At 35.6% G+C, this 20,670-nt stretch overlaps 1 protein-coding gene across 1 annotated transcript in view; it reads right to left on the bottom strand.

Moving 5' to 3' along the window:
* The window catches only part of LOC131160580 (uncharacterized), a 29,864-nt gene extending 9,194 nt beyond the window's left edge, over positions 1 to 20,670 (bottom strand). Inside the window, exons 1-7 of the mRNA XM_058116396.1 lie at positions 20,181 to 20,670; positions 19,529 to 19,657; positions 18,259 to 18,351; positions 17,995 to 18,074; positions 16,941 to 17,054; positions 1,250 to 1,323; positions 922 to 998 (exon numbers count right to left, since the gene is read on the bottom strand). Of these exons, the coding sequence (XP_057972379.1) occupies positions 922 to 998; positions 1,250 to 1,323; positions 16,941 to 17,054; positions 17,995 to 18,074; positions 18,259 to 18,351; positions 19,529 to 19,657; positions 20,181 to 20,495 (882 nt within the window). The 5' untranslated portion in view covers positions 20,496 to 20,670. The remainder of the gene's footprint in view (positions 1 to 921; positions 999 to 1,249; positions 1,324 to 16,940; positions 17,055 to 17,994; positions 18,075 to 18,258; positions 18,352 to 19,528; positions 19,658 to 20,180) is intronic.

Genomic DNA, 20,670 nt, shown 5'->3' with positions numbered 1-20,670 from the left:
TTACTGCAATACGTTCATTCTTTAATTTATCTTTTAAAAATATACCCTACTCATTCACCTTAGCATTAAACTCCGAAATTATTTAGATTTATTTGACATTAAAAATTCCAAGTTTTTTTTACATCATCAAAGAGAATTTGATTGTCTAGAATTATCTGTATGCAGTCCTCCATCACATTCTAAAAAGGCTGTCAACTTAGGCCCCTCTACACATGTACTCTCCAAAATGTGTAAAACCCATGCCAGCCACAACATGAGGATGACATGGCAATGACTTTTATGAAATTCTATTGAAGAATGCCTACTCATCTACTGAGTATTATAAGGCAAGGTGAGTTGTTGGGGTGTTTGCATGGTTAGGTATTAACAGGAGCCTTGCTGGATGGGCAGCAGAAGCTAACTGGATGGTGGTTAATTCCAGAGGCAGAGGTGATTTAGAGGCTAGGCATAGAGCTGGGTTTGCAGCAGCCTCACATCTAGAAACACGAGAAATTATGGTATTTTTGGAAGAAATGTCTTGGCAGGTATAAGATTGTTAGTAAGATCATAAATACTGGGTCTAATGAAATTGAGTGATTGTTCTGTGTAGCGTATAGGCTTTGTTTTGTTGAGCTACCAATGGCTAATAGCAGAGTGATACAAATAGGATTATTCTCTTTTTGTGTCGTCTATTCTATGTTCTAATAAATTTATTATTTATTGATACAAATTAGTCTTGTCAAACAGAGACAAGTAAATGCATCAACACAGGATGATTTTGTTTGAGTTAAAGATATGGTGAAGAAAAGCGAGGCCAGAACAAAAGTGGATCAACACAATTAAAAAAGATAAGATAGCCTCAAAGACAGTACATGGCCATAGTGCTAAATGATGGAAGCAATAAGCTTAACATATGACATAACTATGAAGCTCTGGACACACCTCCACATAACCTTCTCGTAACTTGTCCAATGATAAAGCAGCATCTTTAAGTCGAGGAGCAGCCCAACCAGCCTTTCCTGTATAACATAAAAGCACCAAGAAACATTTAATTTGTAAATCTGGATTTTTTAAACAATGAACTATAATTCTCTTCCATTTTTAAGAAATTAAGGTGACTAACAATTATGTCTCCACACTATATACTTAGGTATACTTTTTCTTTTTTTAAGGGGTTGGTGGGGTGGGGTGGGGGGGGGGGAGAGGAGAGTGGTGCACAACATATCTAGATGGCAAACAACAAGCATGCATGCGCGCGCACACTCAATACCTATGAATTCCATGACCAAAACATGAAGTCTCAAAAGCAGTGGAGTTGGGCACCTGATTCCTGCTGCCTTCAGCCTGTTAACCATGAACATATAAAAAAAATTAGAACAATGTCTTTTAAAAATGACTAAACCAGCTTCAGAATTTGCTCTTTAGTCCTAACAGATTTTGATACTAGCACGAAAACAAATTGCACCAGCGTTCTTGTGAATAAAATATTAATTATTTTACAAGGTTCTAAAGATAAAATTGCAAAATGGGAATTAAGAGGCCGAGAGTGAAACAACTAAGCTCTAATAACATGATGGAAGTTCAGATGCCATGGGCAATAATACTCCTCATCTGCCATTGTGTGGGAAATCAGATAGCAATCTGTAAATGCATATAATTTTGAACGCAACAGAATGACAAAGAATGCAAACAAAGGCTAAGAATCTACCCATACTTGTATATAAAAAAAATTGCACCCCAAAGCATTGTACAAGTTAGGTGCAGCACTCAGGCCTAGATCCTAGGTTTGCTCATCAATCAAACAGCAAGGAGGCAAACTCAGGCTAGATCCTTTGTTTTCTTAACAGGCAATCCTAATCCATCCAAAGCTTTGCTTGATTAGGGTCGTGTACATGCTGAAATATTCAAGGAAAAATGAACAAAACAATAATTTGTGAACAGCTTGAGCTTGGCATTTACACATCTTGTTCGTGCAAATTAATCGAACAAATCAAGCTCAAGTTAAATTTCTAGGATGATTTATTCTTCATGTTTCAAGCTCGAAATACATGAGGCTTTGCACAATTAGAATTATATATGGTTGAATACAATGAGTAATTCAGTAAATTTCTGCAGTATTTTCTACTTAATAATTTGCATCACTGAAGGCCAATGGTGCTAGATCTGACATGGATTCTTTGAACAGGCAAACAATGAACCTAATTAGGCTTAAGAGTAAGGTAGATCCAGTGCTCCACCAAGCTAATCGAGGCCAAGCTTGAACAGATCCCGGCCAGCACAGATTAATATCCAATGTGCATAGGCTAGATGTCAAATCGAGCTAACATAAAGATTTGAATTGTGACAAAATCCCAATTTTGGGAATTGAGAATTGAATTGAGCCATAATACTTGGTACAAATTTCCAAAATCAACTCAAATTTATGCATATACTGAGATACATACAACAACTCAAATAATAAAATATTTCTAAATTTTAACAATAAAAAATCATGTGTGTATGCTTTCTCTAAAGTCTAAACAATAAAAGAGTCAAGAAAAATTAATGAAAAAATAAACCTTACATTTTTTTAAGGGAAGGAGTCAAGATGAAATAATAAAAACCAGAACTTTTAGTGTCTATCAACAATTTAAAAAATCATATTTCATGCATATGCTTTCTCTAATTAAAAGGCATATGGTTTTGTGAAGGCAACAAAAGACCTAAATTTGGTTTTCTCCTATTTGCAGCACAGAACTTACATAGAGAAGGAATAGAAGGCAAAAGAAAAAAGGCTGCAGCAGGGTCTTACTAGATCTGATAGGTTCAGAATTATGTGAATCTATTTGTTTCATTAGATTCAGAGGGTGAATCAGTTATTCAGCAATAATTCAGTGGTTTTTCAACTCTAAAAGATTTGAATCGATTTGGTGTGGAATTGATACGAATCGCATGACCTGAATTGCAAATATAAGATTCCAACAACTGTTTCCGGAGCCAAACTAAATTAAGGAAGGATTCAGTAGCTCATATCGCAGCTTAACTTGGCTTGCCCACAAATGTGAGCATTGGACACATTGTACCAACACATTCATTACCCACAGAAATCATTGACTTAGCTTCTGACCCTTTCTAGGGCCACAACTAACATAACACCATCAATTTTTTTTCGCTTACTTCATTTAGGGTTTCTGGAAGAGATGAGGAAGCTAAGAGTCTGTGGAGTTGTCCACCTTTGTTGGTGCCTTGACATATTTGGCTAGAGGTAAGATTATGACTTTTAAGGAACAAAATTTATATCTATACAATTATTTTTGAAAAGAATTGCCTCGACTCCCTCAGGGCTTATGCTTCTTGAGTTTTTAAGCAAGCATGCTTCACTAATTTTGAGAATGATTGAAAAGCCTTGCTCAATTGACATTTTTTCTTTATTCATTTATCCTTTGTTTTTTTACTTGCTTTTGTACCTTTCTTTCTTCTTTGCAATGTTTTTTCTTTATTCATTTGTCCTTTGTTTTTTTACTTGCTTTTGTACTTTCTTTCTTCCTTGCTCTGTTATCTAAAAAGGCGACTTACCCTCCCTCTTCCATCTCACTTTTCTTTTCTAGTAAATTTCTTTATCTAAGATGCGTGTTTTATAAACCGTGCCACAGAGATCTGATGTGCACAACCTCCAATTAAATCCCCTACACCTGAAGCATTGTTTTCTTTTTCTCATAAGCAAATGAACTCCAGTAAGGGCCAAGGAGGCACAATAAAAAGGAAACAAAGAGCCGTGTCAATAGTCACTAGAAAAAGGGAGCCACCTTTTAGAGAAAAGTAAAATATTTTTTATTAGGAAAAAGGAGATTGTGAAGAGAGTGAAAAGAAAAGAATACAAATGAGCAAAAAAGGCATCCTGCTAAAAAATGAAAGAAAGGACGAGCAATTGTAACAAGCCAAGCTTGTTCACAGCATTATACTTGCCTGTGGCCGCTTGTCTGGTATACATGGGATGGGTAACCATCATGTAAATAATTGTGTAGGTTTTATTCCTTGAGTAGGATAATGCCTTAAGAGTAAAAATGAGAGTATGACTCCTCGCACAGTTTGATGTTTCCTAGTGCCACAGCTAGAGTAGTGTAGAAAGCTCTTAAGGGGAGGGTGAGTGTTCATCAATCATTGTTAAACTCACCAGCTATTGTAAACATATTTAGACCACTTCTCTTCCTCGCTGAACATATGTTGCCTACGGAGGTGTAAATAATGAATTGCGTTGCTTTATAGTTTACCGCATGACTCATGTTTAGATATATGTTTGTCCACTGCTTCTACTTAACTTTGCATTCAATGGTTAGGAATTTATTTATGTTGTGCAACTGCGGTATACTTTCAGCTAACCAATTAAGCAAGAGTGCTACAGCTAGTGTTGCACAGCCTTTCGCAACATGTGAAGTGTTTGGCTTGTGAAAATTGGTATCAAAGCTTGGTGATTTGGTTGCCTCCAAATTATAGGATTATGTGAAGCATAGGTGGGAGAACCATGTCGTGCAATAATACTAAGAGAATTGATGCACTAGAGACATTAGCTGTGACAACCAACAGTGTGGCCATGGAGATGACCCAACTCGTAAAGCATGTTGATGTACAAGGTGCTATTGTGTTTTGTCTGAGGACTTTTGTGCTACGGTGAAAACAATATAAAAACAGATGGGTGAACTACTGTCAGGATTAACCTTATGTCTTGTGCTATTGGGAATTCCAATTCTACAATGGTAGTATGGAACAAAAAAGGGTGCCAAAACCCCGATTGTATGAGGTGTTCATGATGCTAAGGATTTTGCGAACTTCTTTTTTGGCATGGAGCAACACTTTCGTGCAATGAGGACCACCTCTAAGGAGGTGAAAATATCCACGGCGACTATGTATTGAGTGTGCTAAGTTGTGGTGGCAAATGAAGTACAATGAGATTCAGAGTTGACAATGTGTAATTGATGGGCAAACTTGAAAAGAGAACTTAAGGCCAATTCTTTCCTAGAAATGTTGAGTACAATTCTTTACGCAAATTGCAAGATTTTAAGAACACTAGTATAGTAAGAGAATAAATGAAACAACTCTCTACTTTGATGTTGGATATCCATGACATGTCTAAGAAAGACAAGCTATTTTTTTTCCTAAAAGGATTGAAACCAGGGGCAAGTGTCAAACTTCATTGACAAAGAGGGAAAAACTTGCCTATTGCACGGACTGACGCGGAACACTAGACTGACTACGGTAGAGAGAATTTCACCATGTCCAAAGAGAGTGATATGTTGGACAAAAACAATGAAAAGTCTTTCAAGGAAGACAAACCCAAAAGTAAGGGAGCTGACACCAAGGGACCAACTTTAAAGGAAGTTTTGTCGTCTTCGTAATTCGATACATCCAATGGTAAGAATAATTTGGCATGCCTGCTATGTCAAGAACCTCACAAGTCATAGCTCAATGCATTGCGAGCTTCTATTGCCGAGTGGACACAAGGACAGAGTGAGGATGAGGAGGAAACCCCGAGAATGAGTGTAATAGGGTTACTCAAAGTGTTCGAGAGGCAAACGAAAGAATCTAAAGTTACCTTAAGTTAAAGGCTTAATGTTTGTGGATCTATGGATCAATAGGAAGAACACCAGTGCTTTGGTGGATAGCGGGGCTACCCATAACTTTGTCTCACAACGAAAAGCCCAGAGACTCAACTCAAACTAGGAGAAGGATTCATAATGCATGAAAGTGGCTAACTCCGCAATACAACCTACTTTAGGAGCAGCCAAGCAAGTGAATGTGAAGCTTGGACAGACATGTTCATGGATGATTTCCAAGTGATACTTGGAATGGAATTCTTAAGAGAGGCTAAGACAACACCAATGTTGTTTGCTAAATTCCCTTTGTTTGATCAATGATCACCTTTGTATGGTGCAAGCTGTTGCGAAGCAAGGGATGATGAGAAGTTCCTCAACCATGCAACTCTAGAACGGTTGAGAAGGGGTGAGCAAACATATCTTGCCACGTTGATGGTGGATGAAGAGGTAGGGAAGAGCGAGTTTCTACTATCATCTGAGATGTATTGTACGAGTGCAAAGTTGTGATGTAACATACATTCTTCCAAAGCACCATTCGGAGCACTAATATTGTTTTCGAGGAAATATAATAAGAGCAAGCAGATGTGTGTGGACTACCACACACTCAACAAAGTAACCATGCACAACATGTATCCCATTTCACTAATCAACTAAGTCATGTCAAGCACTACACCAAACTTAACTTGCAGCCAAGCTACTATTAGCAAACGGTGATGAGTAGAAGACTACTTGCTTAACACGTATGGGAGTACCCTATCATATGAATTCTTGGTGATGCTCTTTGGGTTGACAAATTGCTAATGACTTTCTATACGCTGATGAATTAGGTATTTCATGACTATCTTAACAAGTTTCTCATGGTATACTTGGATGATATTGTTGTCTACAACTCCACTTTGGAGGAACATGAAGAGCATCTGCTGTAGAGATGTTTGACTAAAGAAGAACAGCCTTTATGTAAAGAAAGTGAAGTGCTCTATCGTTTAGAAGAGTGTCAAATTCCTTGGTCATGTGATTGAACAAGGTCGTATCTGGATAGATATAGAGAAAATGGGAGCAATTCAAGATAGGAAGACTCCAACAACAGTTAAGGAGTTGCATTCCTTTCCTGAACTTGTTAACTACTATCACAAGTTAATGGAAAGTACTTGAGGAGGACAACCTCGTTGATGGAACTATTGAAAAAAGGTCATTAGCGGAACTAAATGGATAGGGAACCCTTGACAACTTGAAGGAGGCTATGATGCGAGATCCGATATTTACTCTTTCGAACATCATAAAGCCCCTCAAGGTATGGACAAATGCATCATACTATGCCTTTGGTAGTCTTGTTACAAGAGAGGCATCTTGTTGTACAACAATCGCAAGCTTAGTGAAATTAAGTAGAAGCACACAACTCAAAAGAAGGAAATGCTAACGATGATACATTGTCTATGTGGGTGGCAGCATTACCTACTTGGGTATAAGTTCATGATGAAGGCGATAACTCGACTATCAACCATTTCTTTACACACCCTAAGTTATCCCCAAAGTAGGCCCATTGGCAAGAATTCCTAGCGGTCTTTGATTTTTATTTTGAGCACAAGATAGGGCGGATGAATCAAATTGCAAATGCACTAAGCAGGAACACCAAGCTTATGACCTTACAACTGCTAACACACTTCCTTGAAAGGAAGGTTATCACAACAGTGCGAAAATGCATTTAGAAAAATCTTGTCAAAGATCCAATTACCCAAAACCTCATTAACTTAGTGGAAGAGAGAAAAATGCGCTAGTTCTGGTTAGAGGATAGATTGTTGTTGACACATGGTAATTGGCTCTTTGCACCTCGAGCTACAAAGACATCATGTCATGACACCATGAGGGCAGGTTAGGAAGGCATCAGACTTTGGCATTGTTGAAGCAGAGATATTATTGTCACATATATGTGATGAGGTGGTTGGGTATATCCGAACTTGTCTCACCTGCCAACAAGACAAGGTCAAATAGAAGAAAATCACAAAGTTGTTGGAAGCTTAGAGTCTCTTCAAGTACCAACGAGACCATGGAGAGTGTCTTACTTGACTTCATCACCAACCTGCCCAAAGTGGGAGACACAAGGTCTATACTCTTGGTTGTAGGGAGGTTTTCAAAGTATAGTACTTTCACACTAGCTCCGAATTATTGTTCGGTAAAAGAGAAAGCAAACTTGTTTTTTAAACATGTTGAGATGTATTAGGGTGTTGCATAACACATCGTCAATGACCAAGATACAAGATTCACAAGAAACTTTTGAATAAAACTTTTGAGAGTCCTTGATACACAGCTTGACATCTCTTTAAGCTACCATCACAAGCAGATGAATACGCATAAAGATTACAAGGACTACTAAAGGAGCGCTTGTACCATTTCATTGCCTCTAACTAGAATAATTAGGTGCAACCACTCGACGTGGCTTAATTCTATTTCAATGCCAAAAAGAGATTAACAACCAACAAGATTCCTTTTGAGAGGAAACAAGCCAGCAGCTAGTATTACCTCACATAGAGGATGATCCGTACAAAAGAAAGAATCCAAGAGCTTACATCTTCACCAAAGAACGGAGACAAAAAGTGGAGATTGTCGAAGCTTACCCAGAGAAAGCTTCTACGCAAATGAAAAAAGTGGTCAAATCAAGGGATGAGACTGTTGCACTTCAACGTGGGTGACTTGTTGCTTGTTATGCTCCATCTAGGACAAGCCAAGTCACCACAAGATCAAGATAGGAGATTACTTCACAAATATAAAGGACCAATCCCCATCTTGGCCAAAGTTGAGAAGGCCTCTTACAAGGTTCCTCCTCTAACTTGGATGAAAGTACATCTTGTATTTCGTGTCAGCTGGTTCAGCCATTCATCGATGACACTGGAGATCCAAGCAAATCACCACTGAAGATGTCGCAACAACAGAGACAAGAAGTTGAATATATCTTTGTAGACAGAGTTCACATCATCAAGGAAAAAGCAGCATGAGTTCTTAGTGAAGTGGAAGGGCCTCGGAGATGAAACTAGTTGGATGTCAGCGGAAGACATGAAATCGTCCATGGACAAAGTTTAAGCATAGCATTCAAGTACAAGGATGTTGACAGCATAAATGGGGGAGAATGTTGCAGGCCAAGCTTATTCTTTGAGTAGGATAATGTCTTGATGTCCTTAGTTGATATTTCCTAGTGCCACAGCTAGAAACAAAAAGCTCTTTACAGGAAGGTGAGCATTCTTCAACCATTGTAAAACTCATTAGCTATTGTAAATGCGTTTAGCCTACTTGCCTCCCTCACTAAACACACGTTGCCTATGGAGGTGTGTATAATGAATTAGGTTGCTATACATTTTACTGCGTGACTCATGTTTGCATAAATTCTTGTTTACTAATTCCACTTAACTTTGTATTGGATGGTTGGGGAATTTGTTTATGTTATGAGACTGCAGTGTACTTTCGGCCAACTAGTTAAGCAAGAGAGAGTGCTACAATGGTGCCACAAAACCCTTCAACAAGGTGTGAAGAGTTCGACCTATGACACCAATGAAGACTCAAACTTTACACAAAATACAATATTAACTTTTGGAAACCCAAAAAAAATCCAAAACCAAACTAAAAGGAAAAAAAAATGAAGATTTCAGCTTATCTATCACTCCTTAATAAAATAAAACCCAATACAAAATTCCAGCATTTCTTTCTTTGTGCTCAGAGAGCTAAAATAATATAAACAAGGTGATCTACAAGATTACAACAACAACAACTGCCACCACAAAAGTCTTAAGTCCCACTATTTAGGCTGCCTGTGAATCCACATTTCACCATTTTACTCAATCCAGAGACATATCCTTTTAAAACTGGATGGCGAATAGTCTTTCTGTGCTATCTTATGGGGTATAAAAAGAAGCAATCTCCAGAAAAGAAAAAAGAATACTTCAAACTTTGGAACTTGTAATATATAGGTACTTGAAGATCACAACAAGAACAACTCTTCAATAGTCATATGCAGGCCTAAAATGTTCCATAATAAAATAGACAGCATAAACAAAAATCTGCCCTTCTTTTGGGGAAAAAAAAATCAGCAATCAAATAAGCATTGTTGAACTGGTAGTAATTAATTTTCTGAATATATAAAATGAGACTTTACTCATAGAATATATGTTTTCCCTTATTCATGGTTTCAATGTCATAGCTATGCCAGCACATTCAACACCACTTTTGAAATGTGACAAAAGATTTCACCTGCAATTGCTAGAAAAATTCCCAAAAAGCACTAGCATGATAAGCACTTTAGTTTTTCCTTTATTGTCTATGTAAAATAAGTTTTTGCATCTAAAAATAAAAATAAAAAAAAAAGAACTTACACTTTACCTGTGCGACACAGATTATCTTTGTACACACAGTTGATCCCAAGCACAAAAAAGGAGCAGGGTTGCGTTAGGTAGTTGACAACCAGCATAAAATTTGTCATATCCTTATATCATAAATTCTTACCAAATCCACTCAAGTCAAGAGAACAGACCTAGTCAGTGTAGAAGGGAGAGGGCTAAGAAGTTAGCACAAGAAACTAAAATTAGATTAGCAACTTGGGATATAGGGACACTTACAAGCAAAAGCATGGAAATAATGGAAACAATGCCTAGAAGGAAAGTTAACGTAATTTGCCTTCAATATGGTAAGAGACAAGGCTATAAAAATTGGAAAAAATCTGGATTTAAACTTTGGTACACTGGAAAAGAGACATAAAAACAGGGTGGAAATTATTGTAGACAAAGACCTAAAAGATAATGTAGTAGATGTTAAAAAAATAGGGAATAGGAGAATTAAAATAAGGATAGCTTTAGGCCTAGAGATAGTTAAATGTTATTAGTGTGCATGCTCCCCAAATAGGCTTTGCAGAAAATTTTAAAAGACAATTGGGAAGATATGAATAGTATTTTACAAGAGATGCCAGTGTTTGAAAAGACATTCATAGGAGTTGATTTGAATGGACACATTGAAAAGGTTAATATAGGTTATGTGAGGAAACTTGGAGGTTATGGATATGGAGATAAAAATGAGACCGATGATACAATTTTAGATTTTGCCATGTCTTACACTTTGGTTATATTGAATACTTGTTTTATAAAAAGAGAAGAACACTTAATAACTTTCAAGAGTGAGCAAAATAAAAGCCAAATAGATTTCTTCTTAACTAGGAAGGGAGATCGTCTATCTTGTAAGGATTGTAAAGTTATCTCATATGAAAGTTTGGCTACACAATATAGATTTCTGGTATTAGATATACAACAAAAACAACAACAACAAAAAAACCAAGCCTTAGTCCCAATAGGTGGGGTCGGCTATATGAATCTTTTTTCGCCAATTTATGCGATCATGGACCATTTCTTTTGATAGATTTAAGGATATTAAATCCTTACTCACTACCTCTTCCCAAGTTATTTTTAAGTCTACCCCTACCCCTTCTACTGCCCCTCACAGTAACTAAGTCACTCTTCCTCATAGGTGCACTATGTGGCCTACGTTGCAAGTGTCCATACCATCTGAGTCGTCCTTCCCTTATCTTATCTTCTATAGGAGTTACACCTAACTTACTACAAATATGTTCATTTCTTAATTTATCTTTCAATATTATATCACTCATCCATCTAAGCATTCTCACATCGGCGACTTTTACTTTTTGGATATTATGTTTCTTCGTCGCCCAACATTCCGATCCACATAGCATAGCTGATCTTATAGTTGTCCTATAAAACTTCACTTTCAATTTTAAGGGTATCCTACGATCACAGAGCACACTTGAAGCGTTTCTCCATTTTACCCAACCTGCTTTAACTCTATGCATTACATCATCTTCAATTTCTCCTTCAGCTTGCACAATAGATCCAAGGTATCGAAATCTACAAGTGTTATTTATTTATTCATCATCAAGTTTAACTTTGTCTCCAATATTCTTCCTATCATTACTAAATTACATTTCATATATTCTGTCTTATTTCTACTTATCCTAAAACCTCTAGATTCCAAAGTTTCTCTCCATAATTCTAACTCAGCCTCTACTCCGTCCCTAATTTCGTCAATTAATACAATATCATCTGCAAACAACATACACCATGGAACCTCCTTTTGAATACTCTTAGTCAATTGGTCCATCACTAAAGCAAAAAGATAAGGAGTCAAAGCAGATCCTTGATATACACCTATGGTGATTGGAAATTCTCTAGTTTCTCCATATATAGTCCTTACACTAGTCATTACTCCATCGTACATATCCTTAATGACATAGGTATACCTACTACATACACCATTTTTTTCAAAAACCCACCATAGAAATTCCCTAGGTATCCTATCATATGCTTTCTCAAGATCAATAAATATCATATGCAAGTCCCTCTTCTTTTCCCTAAACTTTTCCATTAATCTTCTTAAAAGATAAATAGCTTATGTGGTAGATCTCCTAAGCATAAAACCAAATTGATTTTCTGAGACCTTCGTTTCTAACCTTAATTTTTGTTCAACTACCCTTTCCCATAGTTTCATCGTATGACTCATAAGTTTAATTTCACAATAGTTATTACAATTTTGAATATCTCCTTTATTTTTGTATATAGGTATTAAAGTATTTTTCCTCCATTCATCTGGCATTTTCTTAGTTTTTAAAATTGTATTAAATAAATTAGTTAACCATATAATTCCGTTATCACCTTCCAAACTTCAATTGGGATGTTATCTGGTCCCACAGTTTTCCCATTTTTCATCTTTTTTAGTGCAAACTTAACTTCGTTAACTCTAATTTTGCGAATAAATCTCATATTTTTAATCTTTTCCTCATTTGACAATTCTAAGTTTAGTCTTCTATGGTTTTCATTAAACAACTTACTAAAGTAACTTCCCCATCTTTCTTTAATGACTTCGTCCTTAACCAAGACAATATCATCTTCATTTTTTATATATTTTACATTTTCTAAGTCCTTACTCTTCCTTTCTCTAGCTTTAGCAAGTTTAAATATATCTCTTTCCCCTTCTTTTGTACCTAATCTATCATACAAACTATTAAATGATCTATATTTAGCTTCACTAACAGCCTTTTTTGCATCTTTTCTTGCCTCCTTATATCTTTCAAAGTTATCTCTGTTTCTACATTTTTGTCACGTTTTATACCAAATTCTTTTTGTCTTCATGATTTTTTGTACATCTTTATCCCACCACCAACTCTCTTTGCTATTCAAGAATCTCCCTCCTTGATTCACCTAAAATCTCTTTTGCTATCTTTTTAATAGAGCTAGCTAAACTATTCCAAAGAGTATTTGTATCTATCCCATCCTCTATAGTGCAATCCCCATCTTTGATCATTTTATCTTTAAATTTTATTATATTTTCTCCTTTTAGGTTCCACCATCTAGTTCTCTTACACTAGTTTATTTTATCATTTTTCTTCCATTTTTTAATACATATATCTAACACTAAGACTCTATGTTGTGTGGTTAGGCTTTCACCTCGAATAACTTTACAATCATTGCATGATAAACGATCTACTCTCCTAGCTAAAAAAAAATCTATTTGACTTCTACTTTGTCCACTTTTAAAGGTTATTAAGTGTTCTTCTCTCTTCTTAAAGCAAGTATTCATTATACTAAAATCATAAGACATAGCGAAATCTAAGATCATCTCCCTAGACTCATTTTTGTCTCCATATCCATATCCTCTATGTATCCTCTCAAAATTTTTATTATCTCTTCCAAAATATCCATTCAAATCTCCTCCTATAAATATTTTCTCAGTTCCTGGTATGCCTTGTATCTATCCATATCTTCCCAAAATTGTCTCTTAAGATTTTCTGCTAAGCCGACTTGAGGAGCATCTGGTATTAAATATACGTACTAAAAAAATGGAAGAAAAAAGTAACATAATCAACACAAGAGGACTAAGTGGTGGAGCTTGAAGGAAGAAAATATAGTAAAATTCAAAAATAAAATTATCAAAAATGTGATTGGACAGTAAGGGGTAAGGTAGATGCAAATATTGTTTGGAATAAGATAGCTAACTCTATCATAAAGATAGCAAAAGAGATTTTAGGTGAGTCCAAAGGAAGATCCCAGGTAGTAAAGAAAGTTGGTGGTGGGATCAAAAAGTCCAAAAAGTCTTTAGACAAAAAGAAATTGGTATAAAATATGGCAAAGTTATAAAAAATATGGAAAACCTTGGAAAGTATAAAGAGGCAAGAAAAAATGCAAAAAAGACTATTAGTGAAGCTAAACATAGAGCTATGATACTTTATATACTAGACTAGATAAAAAAGAAGGAGAAAGAGAAATTTCTAAATTTACTAGAGCTAAAGAAAAAAATGCAATGATTTAAGTAATGTAAGATGTATAAAGCATGAGAATGATAATTGCCTTAACTAGAGAAGAAAACATAAAAGAGAGGTGGCAAAGATACTTTTATAAGAAAACAAAAATGAAAGATTGAACTTGGAACTGACAAATACGGAGAAGACTAAAAATAGGAGATTTATTCACAAAATTAAAGTCCTTGAAGTTAAGATGACTTTAAAAAAAAAAAAAAAAGTTAGAAATCTATAGGACTAGATAACATACCAATTGAAGTTTGGAAATGTTTATGGGATAAAGGAAGTATTTGGTTGACTAATCTATTCAACATTATTATAAAACCTAAGAAAATGCTAGAGGAGTAGAGCAAAAGCATGTTAATACCTTAATGCAAAGACAAAGGCAATATAAAAATTGTAATAACTATCACAAAATTAGAATTATGAGTCATACGATGAAACTATGGGAAAAGGTAATTGAACAAAAAATAAGAGTAAAAATTATTATTTCAGAGAATCAATTTGATTTTATGCCAAGGAGATCAACAACAAAAGCTATTTATCTTTTAAGAAGATTAATGGAAAAGTTTAGGGAAAAGAAAAGGGACTTGCATTGGTTTTTATTGACCTAAAGAAAGCATATGATTGACTACCTAAGGAAGTTCTTTGGTGGGACTTAGAAAAGAGAGGGGTATGCAGTAGATATGTTGAAGTCATTAAGGATATGTATGATAGAATAGTAACTAGTGTTAGGACTGTAGGAGGGAATCTAGAGATTTTCCTATCACAATAGGTGTACATCAAGGTTCTATTTTGAGTCCTTAACTTTTCACTTTAGTGATTGATGAACTCACTAGGAATATCCAAAATGAGATCCCTTGGTGTATGTTGTTTATAGATGATATTGTCTTGGTCGATGAAAGTATGAACCTAAGTTAGAATTTTAGAGAACCACTTTAAAGTCTAAAAATTTTGGGATAAGTAGAATGTAATTTCTATAACGTAAGGAGTAATAGAAAGAAGATTAAACTTGATAATCAAGAAATTAATAGCACTGGTAGATTTTGATATCTTGGATCTATTACGCAAGTAGAAGGGGAAATTGAAAAGTATGTAATACATCGAATTAAAGCAAGTCGAGTAAAATGGAGGAGTGCATCAAGTAAGTTTTGTCATTGTAGAATACCCTTACAATTGGAAGGAAAGTTCTATAAGACAACTATAAGGCTGGCTACGCTTTATGGTTCAAAATGGTCAGCAACTAAGATACAACATGTACAAAAAGTAAAAGTTACCAAGAAATGAATGTTAAGGTAGATGAGTGGTATAACATTAAAAGATAAACTAAGGAATGAGCACATACGCAATAATATAGGCATAGCACCAGTCAAAGACAAGATAAAGGAGGGGCGGCTTAAATGGTTTGGGCATTTGAAACATAGGCCTACCAAAACACATGTGAAGAAGAGTATTGTTTTTAATAACGTGGAATGAGATAATGATGAAGGATTTAATAGCTCTTAATCTAGTGGAGGAAAATACTCTCAATCGAGTAAATTGGTGGAAAAGGATTCATGTAGTCAACCCACGATCCCCACCTAGTGGGACTTAAGTCTTGTTGTTCTTGTGATTAAAATATATATATATATATATATATATATAAATAAGAAAGAGAATGTACAATCAAAGCAAGGGTACTAAATCCTCAAAAAGAAAGAGGAAACATAAAAGCAAAGAACAAAAAGGTATTAACAATAAAAAATAAAATGTTGAAATTATCCAAGAAAGCCCCTCTTTAATCCCTTCACATCATACTTCACCGAGCACCTCAAATTTTCTAATTCCTTCATAACCTTCTTCGCCTTAAATCTACCACCATCAAACCTAACTTCATTTCCTCCGTGCTCAAACAACGTTAGGCCCAAGGTATCGAACAAATTCTGAGTTCGAATGTCTTTCTCAACAAATTCTTGAACTGGATTGGGCAGAATTCCATCTTTTACCTTCAGTTCTTCTTTAGAAGCATCATCCACAGAAATATTAATTCCATATAAACCTCATACAGGAGGAAGCCGCACATAAGATAAATCTCCAAGAAAACACGAAAAAGAATTGAAAAAAAATCCTTGATGCTCCTGAATTTGATCCAAAAGTAAACTCTTGCCACATTCAAAATCACTACTACATACAGTATCATCCTCTGAAATATCCCATCTCTTACTATCCTTATTTGTATTAATCCTCTCAACAATTGGCTCCTCCACTATACTTAAAGCACCTTTGGAATCTCCCTTGAGAATTTATTAACGATCAATATTCCAGATATTGGTTCCTTAACACATAGAAGCAAACTCAAACATGGATAAAGACATACGTTCAACACAGTACAACATTAGCAGTGCCATCATGAACAGATTTTGGAAAGCTGCTGTGTCTAAAGACCTCAGGTCAATGCCAAAGTTGACATCTGCCTCAACTTTGTGTGCCCATTTATCATTTAGTTCAATTAATTCATGGGGGAAATAAACCTTGTTTTCAGTAAGTTGAAGGGATCAGATCTTGGAGAAAATGTCCCCATGATTTTCATTGTGCAAGCTGAAAGGCCAAAAGGTCTATTTATAAATTATAGCAAGCATTTGACAGTAAATCACACAAGGGAAGATAGAGGTAAAAATACCTCAATATGATTTAATTCATTGCAAGCATTTGTGGATGATGAATAATGAAGAAGGGAAAAATTTGCTATCACTTAATTAATAAATGAGGAACTGTTCAAACTAAATAAACAACCACCAATATCAATAAGCACACATTCAAGCTAAAACCAACACATAATACAAAGAAGCATATATTTATTTACTCAAATTTACTAAAGCAAGACTACAGTTTAAAATTCATGTAAACCACAGAAACATTCCCATGGTTTTCTCTTCACATACAAAGCTTAAACAAATAATAGCATTTTAGCAGCACAACCGTTGCAAAATAATAATAATTGTCGATGAGTGTGATGCTATCAAGGTAAAATGATGCACAACATACCCTTATGAAAAACTAATGCATTTTACCTCAAAAGATTCCTCATTTCTTTCTCAGCCCAAGTTTTAACCATCTTCCGAGGATTATGCTTGCAGTATCCATATCTAAAGCGGTAGTCTCCTTGTACATAACGATCCCTATCCCTGAAGTTGGCAATTTAGAAAAACAAAGCTGAATCACTTCACTGTGACATAAGCATTAACATGTACCATCTAGACATGGAACTTAGTTGCAAGCTGACATTGTGAATGACAACATAAAACTGGGGGAGCATGAAAGAGTTCAAACCAAGATGAGCTATGAAAAACCCAAAACATGTTTCCAGTGTAGGAAAATATAAGTTGCTTCAATGTCTCAAAACAGAAGTTCTAAATTAATCCATAGAACCTAATTCAAAAATTCAAAATAGCTACCAAAATATTCAAACCAGCTTCTCCTTTACAGATTTCAACTTCTGCTGCTTGATCAAGGAGAAGCAATTAACCTACTCAGACTAAACCCTTCATGAAATAATTCTAAGCCTATTTCTTATTAACACCAATTCTAAATGCTACTGGTTGATGAATGAAACCTATAACTTGTTAGCAACATATTCAAAAATCACAGCATCATACCAGAATTTAAAATTTTTTGCTCAAGTGTCCCTTGTCTGCTGTAGCACAACAATCTAGTGCTCTACATCCATTAATCTTGCTGTAAGAACTAACTTAAAGGTTGGCAGATCAATGCTTACCAACCATATTTAATATCAGTATAAGAATTCAACCTTGCCATTAAAAGATACAGAGTCTTATGAGAATAAAAAGCAGATGAAGTTTACAACCTCTTTCGCATTTCAAAGAGCTAGCTCAAACATAAAATCTCATTTTTATATCGCCTTTCTCACCTCTTGTTCTTGTCATATAACAACTACACTGCAATTGAGATTAATGATTTGATAAATGAATTGACTGCTATCGTGTTGTCTAGCTGACAGAAAAATGCCTAGGATGATCATGAATTCATATGAGTTTACAAGAGTGCCTCAAATTCATGCACTCTGCAAATAGTCACTACAAAAAGCTAAAGAGTAGTCGAACTTACTTAAATACAAGAATAGAAGTCTTGTATACTTTAATTGCTAGCTCCTGACCATCAGATTTTGTTGCATGATAAACATTTGCCTGTACAACCAACCCATCCGCCCCCAACCCCCAAGGAAAATGAATGAAAAAAATAGATTCATGTTCGAAATCATTTCCCATATACACTGGCTTCAAAAGCAGCAATCACAATCAAATGAAATTTAAATGCATTTAAAAGGATTCAAAATTAACAACAACATGAAGGTAGTGATGCATTGCATACTTCTTTCCCAGTTGAAATGCAGCCATTAATATCATGAAATACGCCTCGATTCAGCATTTTGAATAGAACCATACGAGTTCTAGGATCAATTGCCTGGAAATAACAAAAAATATTCACAGATATTAAAAGAAAAAACACAACACAAAACAAAGTTCTTGACCCAGTCAATCATGATAGCATGGACTCAAAATGACCAACAGATGCAAACAGAAAAAGTAAGCAGTATATGATGTATCAGATAGTGTGGTGAGCTAGGTAGTGATTTTGATTATGACAGAGGGATGCTTATAGATGAGGTTTGTGAGACAACTTGGGTTTGGTTAAGATTTTTTGGATTTAATGGGTGATGTGCCCTTTCAATGTCCACCTTCAGTGGATGATTTAGAGGAAGTTTCTGCTTCTGAGAATGTCAGAATCGGTGAAGAAAACACAAGATCGAACAGAATGAGGCTGGTATTTTGCTTGTCTCTGTATCTCACCTTCAGCATCTGCTCGGTAAAAAAGGTTTACGGTTTAGCTGATCAAGTGGGAGAGGACGTCCACTTGGATGATAGTAAAATTAAGGCTAAGAAGGGACAACAGGAATTGGCTAATATGCAGTGCCTATTAGCTATGATGGAAAAGGATTGAAAAGGGGTTTTCTAAGGTAGCATTTTATTAGGTTTTTTGGTTAGTGGGCAGTTTTTATTCTCTATTTTAGTTTTCTTTATCGAGGATTTCTTGCCTTCTTGTCCTCTTTAATTTGTATTCTATTTCTCTCTTAATATATCTTTTTTTATCCAAAACAAAAAAGCCACCATACGCATACACACAAACAAGCACAAATGCAATACAAAAAGGGAAAGGAGGGAGGGACAGGAATATCTCAATAGCCATAAAATAATAATAATAATAATAATAATAACAAGAAATAATTAATAAATAATAATAATAATAATAATAACTAGATAAAAACAGTAAACAAATTACTAGCTAAACATGGTTGCTCCAAAGCCCAAACTACTTGGAAAGTACCTCACTATAAAGCATGTTTTTAGAATAAAATGAAAAAAAAAAGGTCTTCAAAAGCTTTGTGATTTTTTTTTATTTAAACATAAATACATTATTTCCATCAGACGGACAAATGCATTGCAGGAATTTTAAAATGAAATTTAAAAAATTACACAAAGATATTTTTTCTTTTTAAGTAAAAATACCCACAACGAAGTGGGGATGCATCAACCAAGTTGATGCGAACAATTCAAACATAATAAGAAAAATTGTTATTCACCTGTTCCACAGTTGCACGATCTGCTTTGTCAGTAGTTCTCGTTTTACCAATGGCCATCACTCGAACACTTTCACGAATTGCAGTTGCCACGGAATTTGACATGCCAATATTCAACCTCCCCTCCCACTCCTGCCATCTCAATTAATATAATTCCAAAAAAGAAGAAATGTAATGTTACTTTCACAAGCACATATCTGCCTTCACATGCTTACAAACAATATTATATCCCAATACAATAATAATCGTTGGAAGGTGTAACTAATCCCAACAATCCAAGTACCAGCCAACGCAATATTGGCAAGAATGAAGCAAAAGAAATGCCATTAACCAAATGATTTCAAACCATGTCCTTGTACTTCGGCACAACATAACTCTACAAAGCTAATTCAAATGTTTCAACGGATGTTCCGTAACCCAAAAAGGCCTTTTGGCAATAACCATCCATCTCAATTTTTTATAGGCAACTCATTACAAAGTCTTCAATTTTAAAGAAGATAATTTGAGGGATCTATCTATAAGAACTCGAGTCGTAGAACATTGTAGAACAATAATTTGTTTAACTGGCAAAAAATTTCTAGACGGGCAGTTGTGAAACTATAATTTCAGTGTGAGAAAGGCAATTGCCCCATCATTATTGAGAGAATTACTATACCTCCAAAGGCGAGTCCTTGATGTGGTTGGAGAACCTTTGGTTCCGATTCGAGAGCGGCTGAAGCGGAGACGACTGAGGGCGAGAGAGAAGCCCTCCGTGAGCGTTTGGACGCCTCGCGTGGAGGGTAAAAGCAGCTCCATCCGCATCTTCCAAGTCGTCCTTCGAGTCCAACCAGTCCAATGCATCTCCGATTTCAGATTCCGATGAGAAAGAGAGGTCTTCGTCCTCGTCTTCGTCTTCGCCTTCGTCCACCGTTGGCGGATCCTCTTCCTTTGGTTTTTCGACAACAGCGGACGCCTCTACTCCTGTCGCCATCTCTGCTTCAGCACGAAGAAGGACAAAAAATGATTGTGCGTGCGAAAGGAACGACACTAGGTGCCGCTCGGCCGTTGCTGCCCTTTCTCCTCTTCTTCTTCTTCTTCTTCTTCTTTTCTTTTCTTAAGAATGTGTTTTGGGTACACTGCGGATTTTGGCAATTTAAGAAAACGTC

This window comes from Malania oleifera, chromosome 7, assembly GCF_029873635.1.
Source record: "Malania oleifera isolate guangnan ecotype guangnan chromosome 7, ASM2987363v1, whole genome shotgun sequence".
NCBI lineage: Eukaryota > Viridiplantae > Streptophyta > Magnoliopsida > Santalales > Ximeniaceae > Malania > Malania oleifera.
This window is presented reverse-complemented; position numbering and strand designations above follow the sequence as displayed.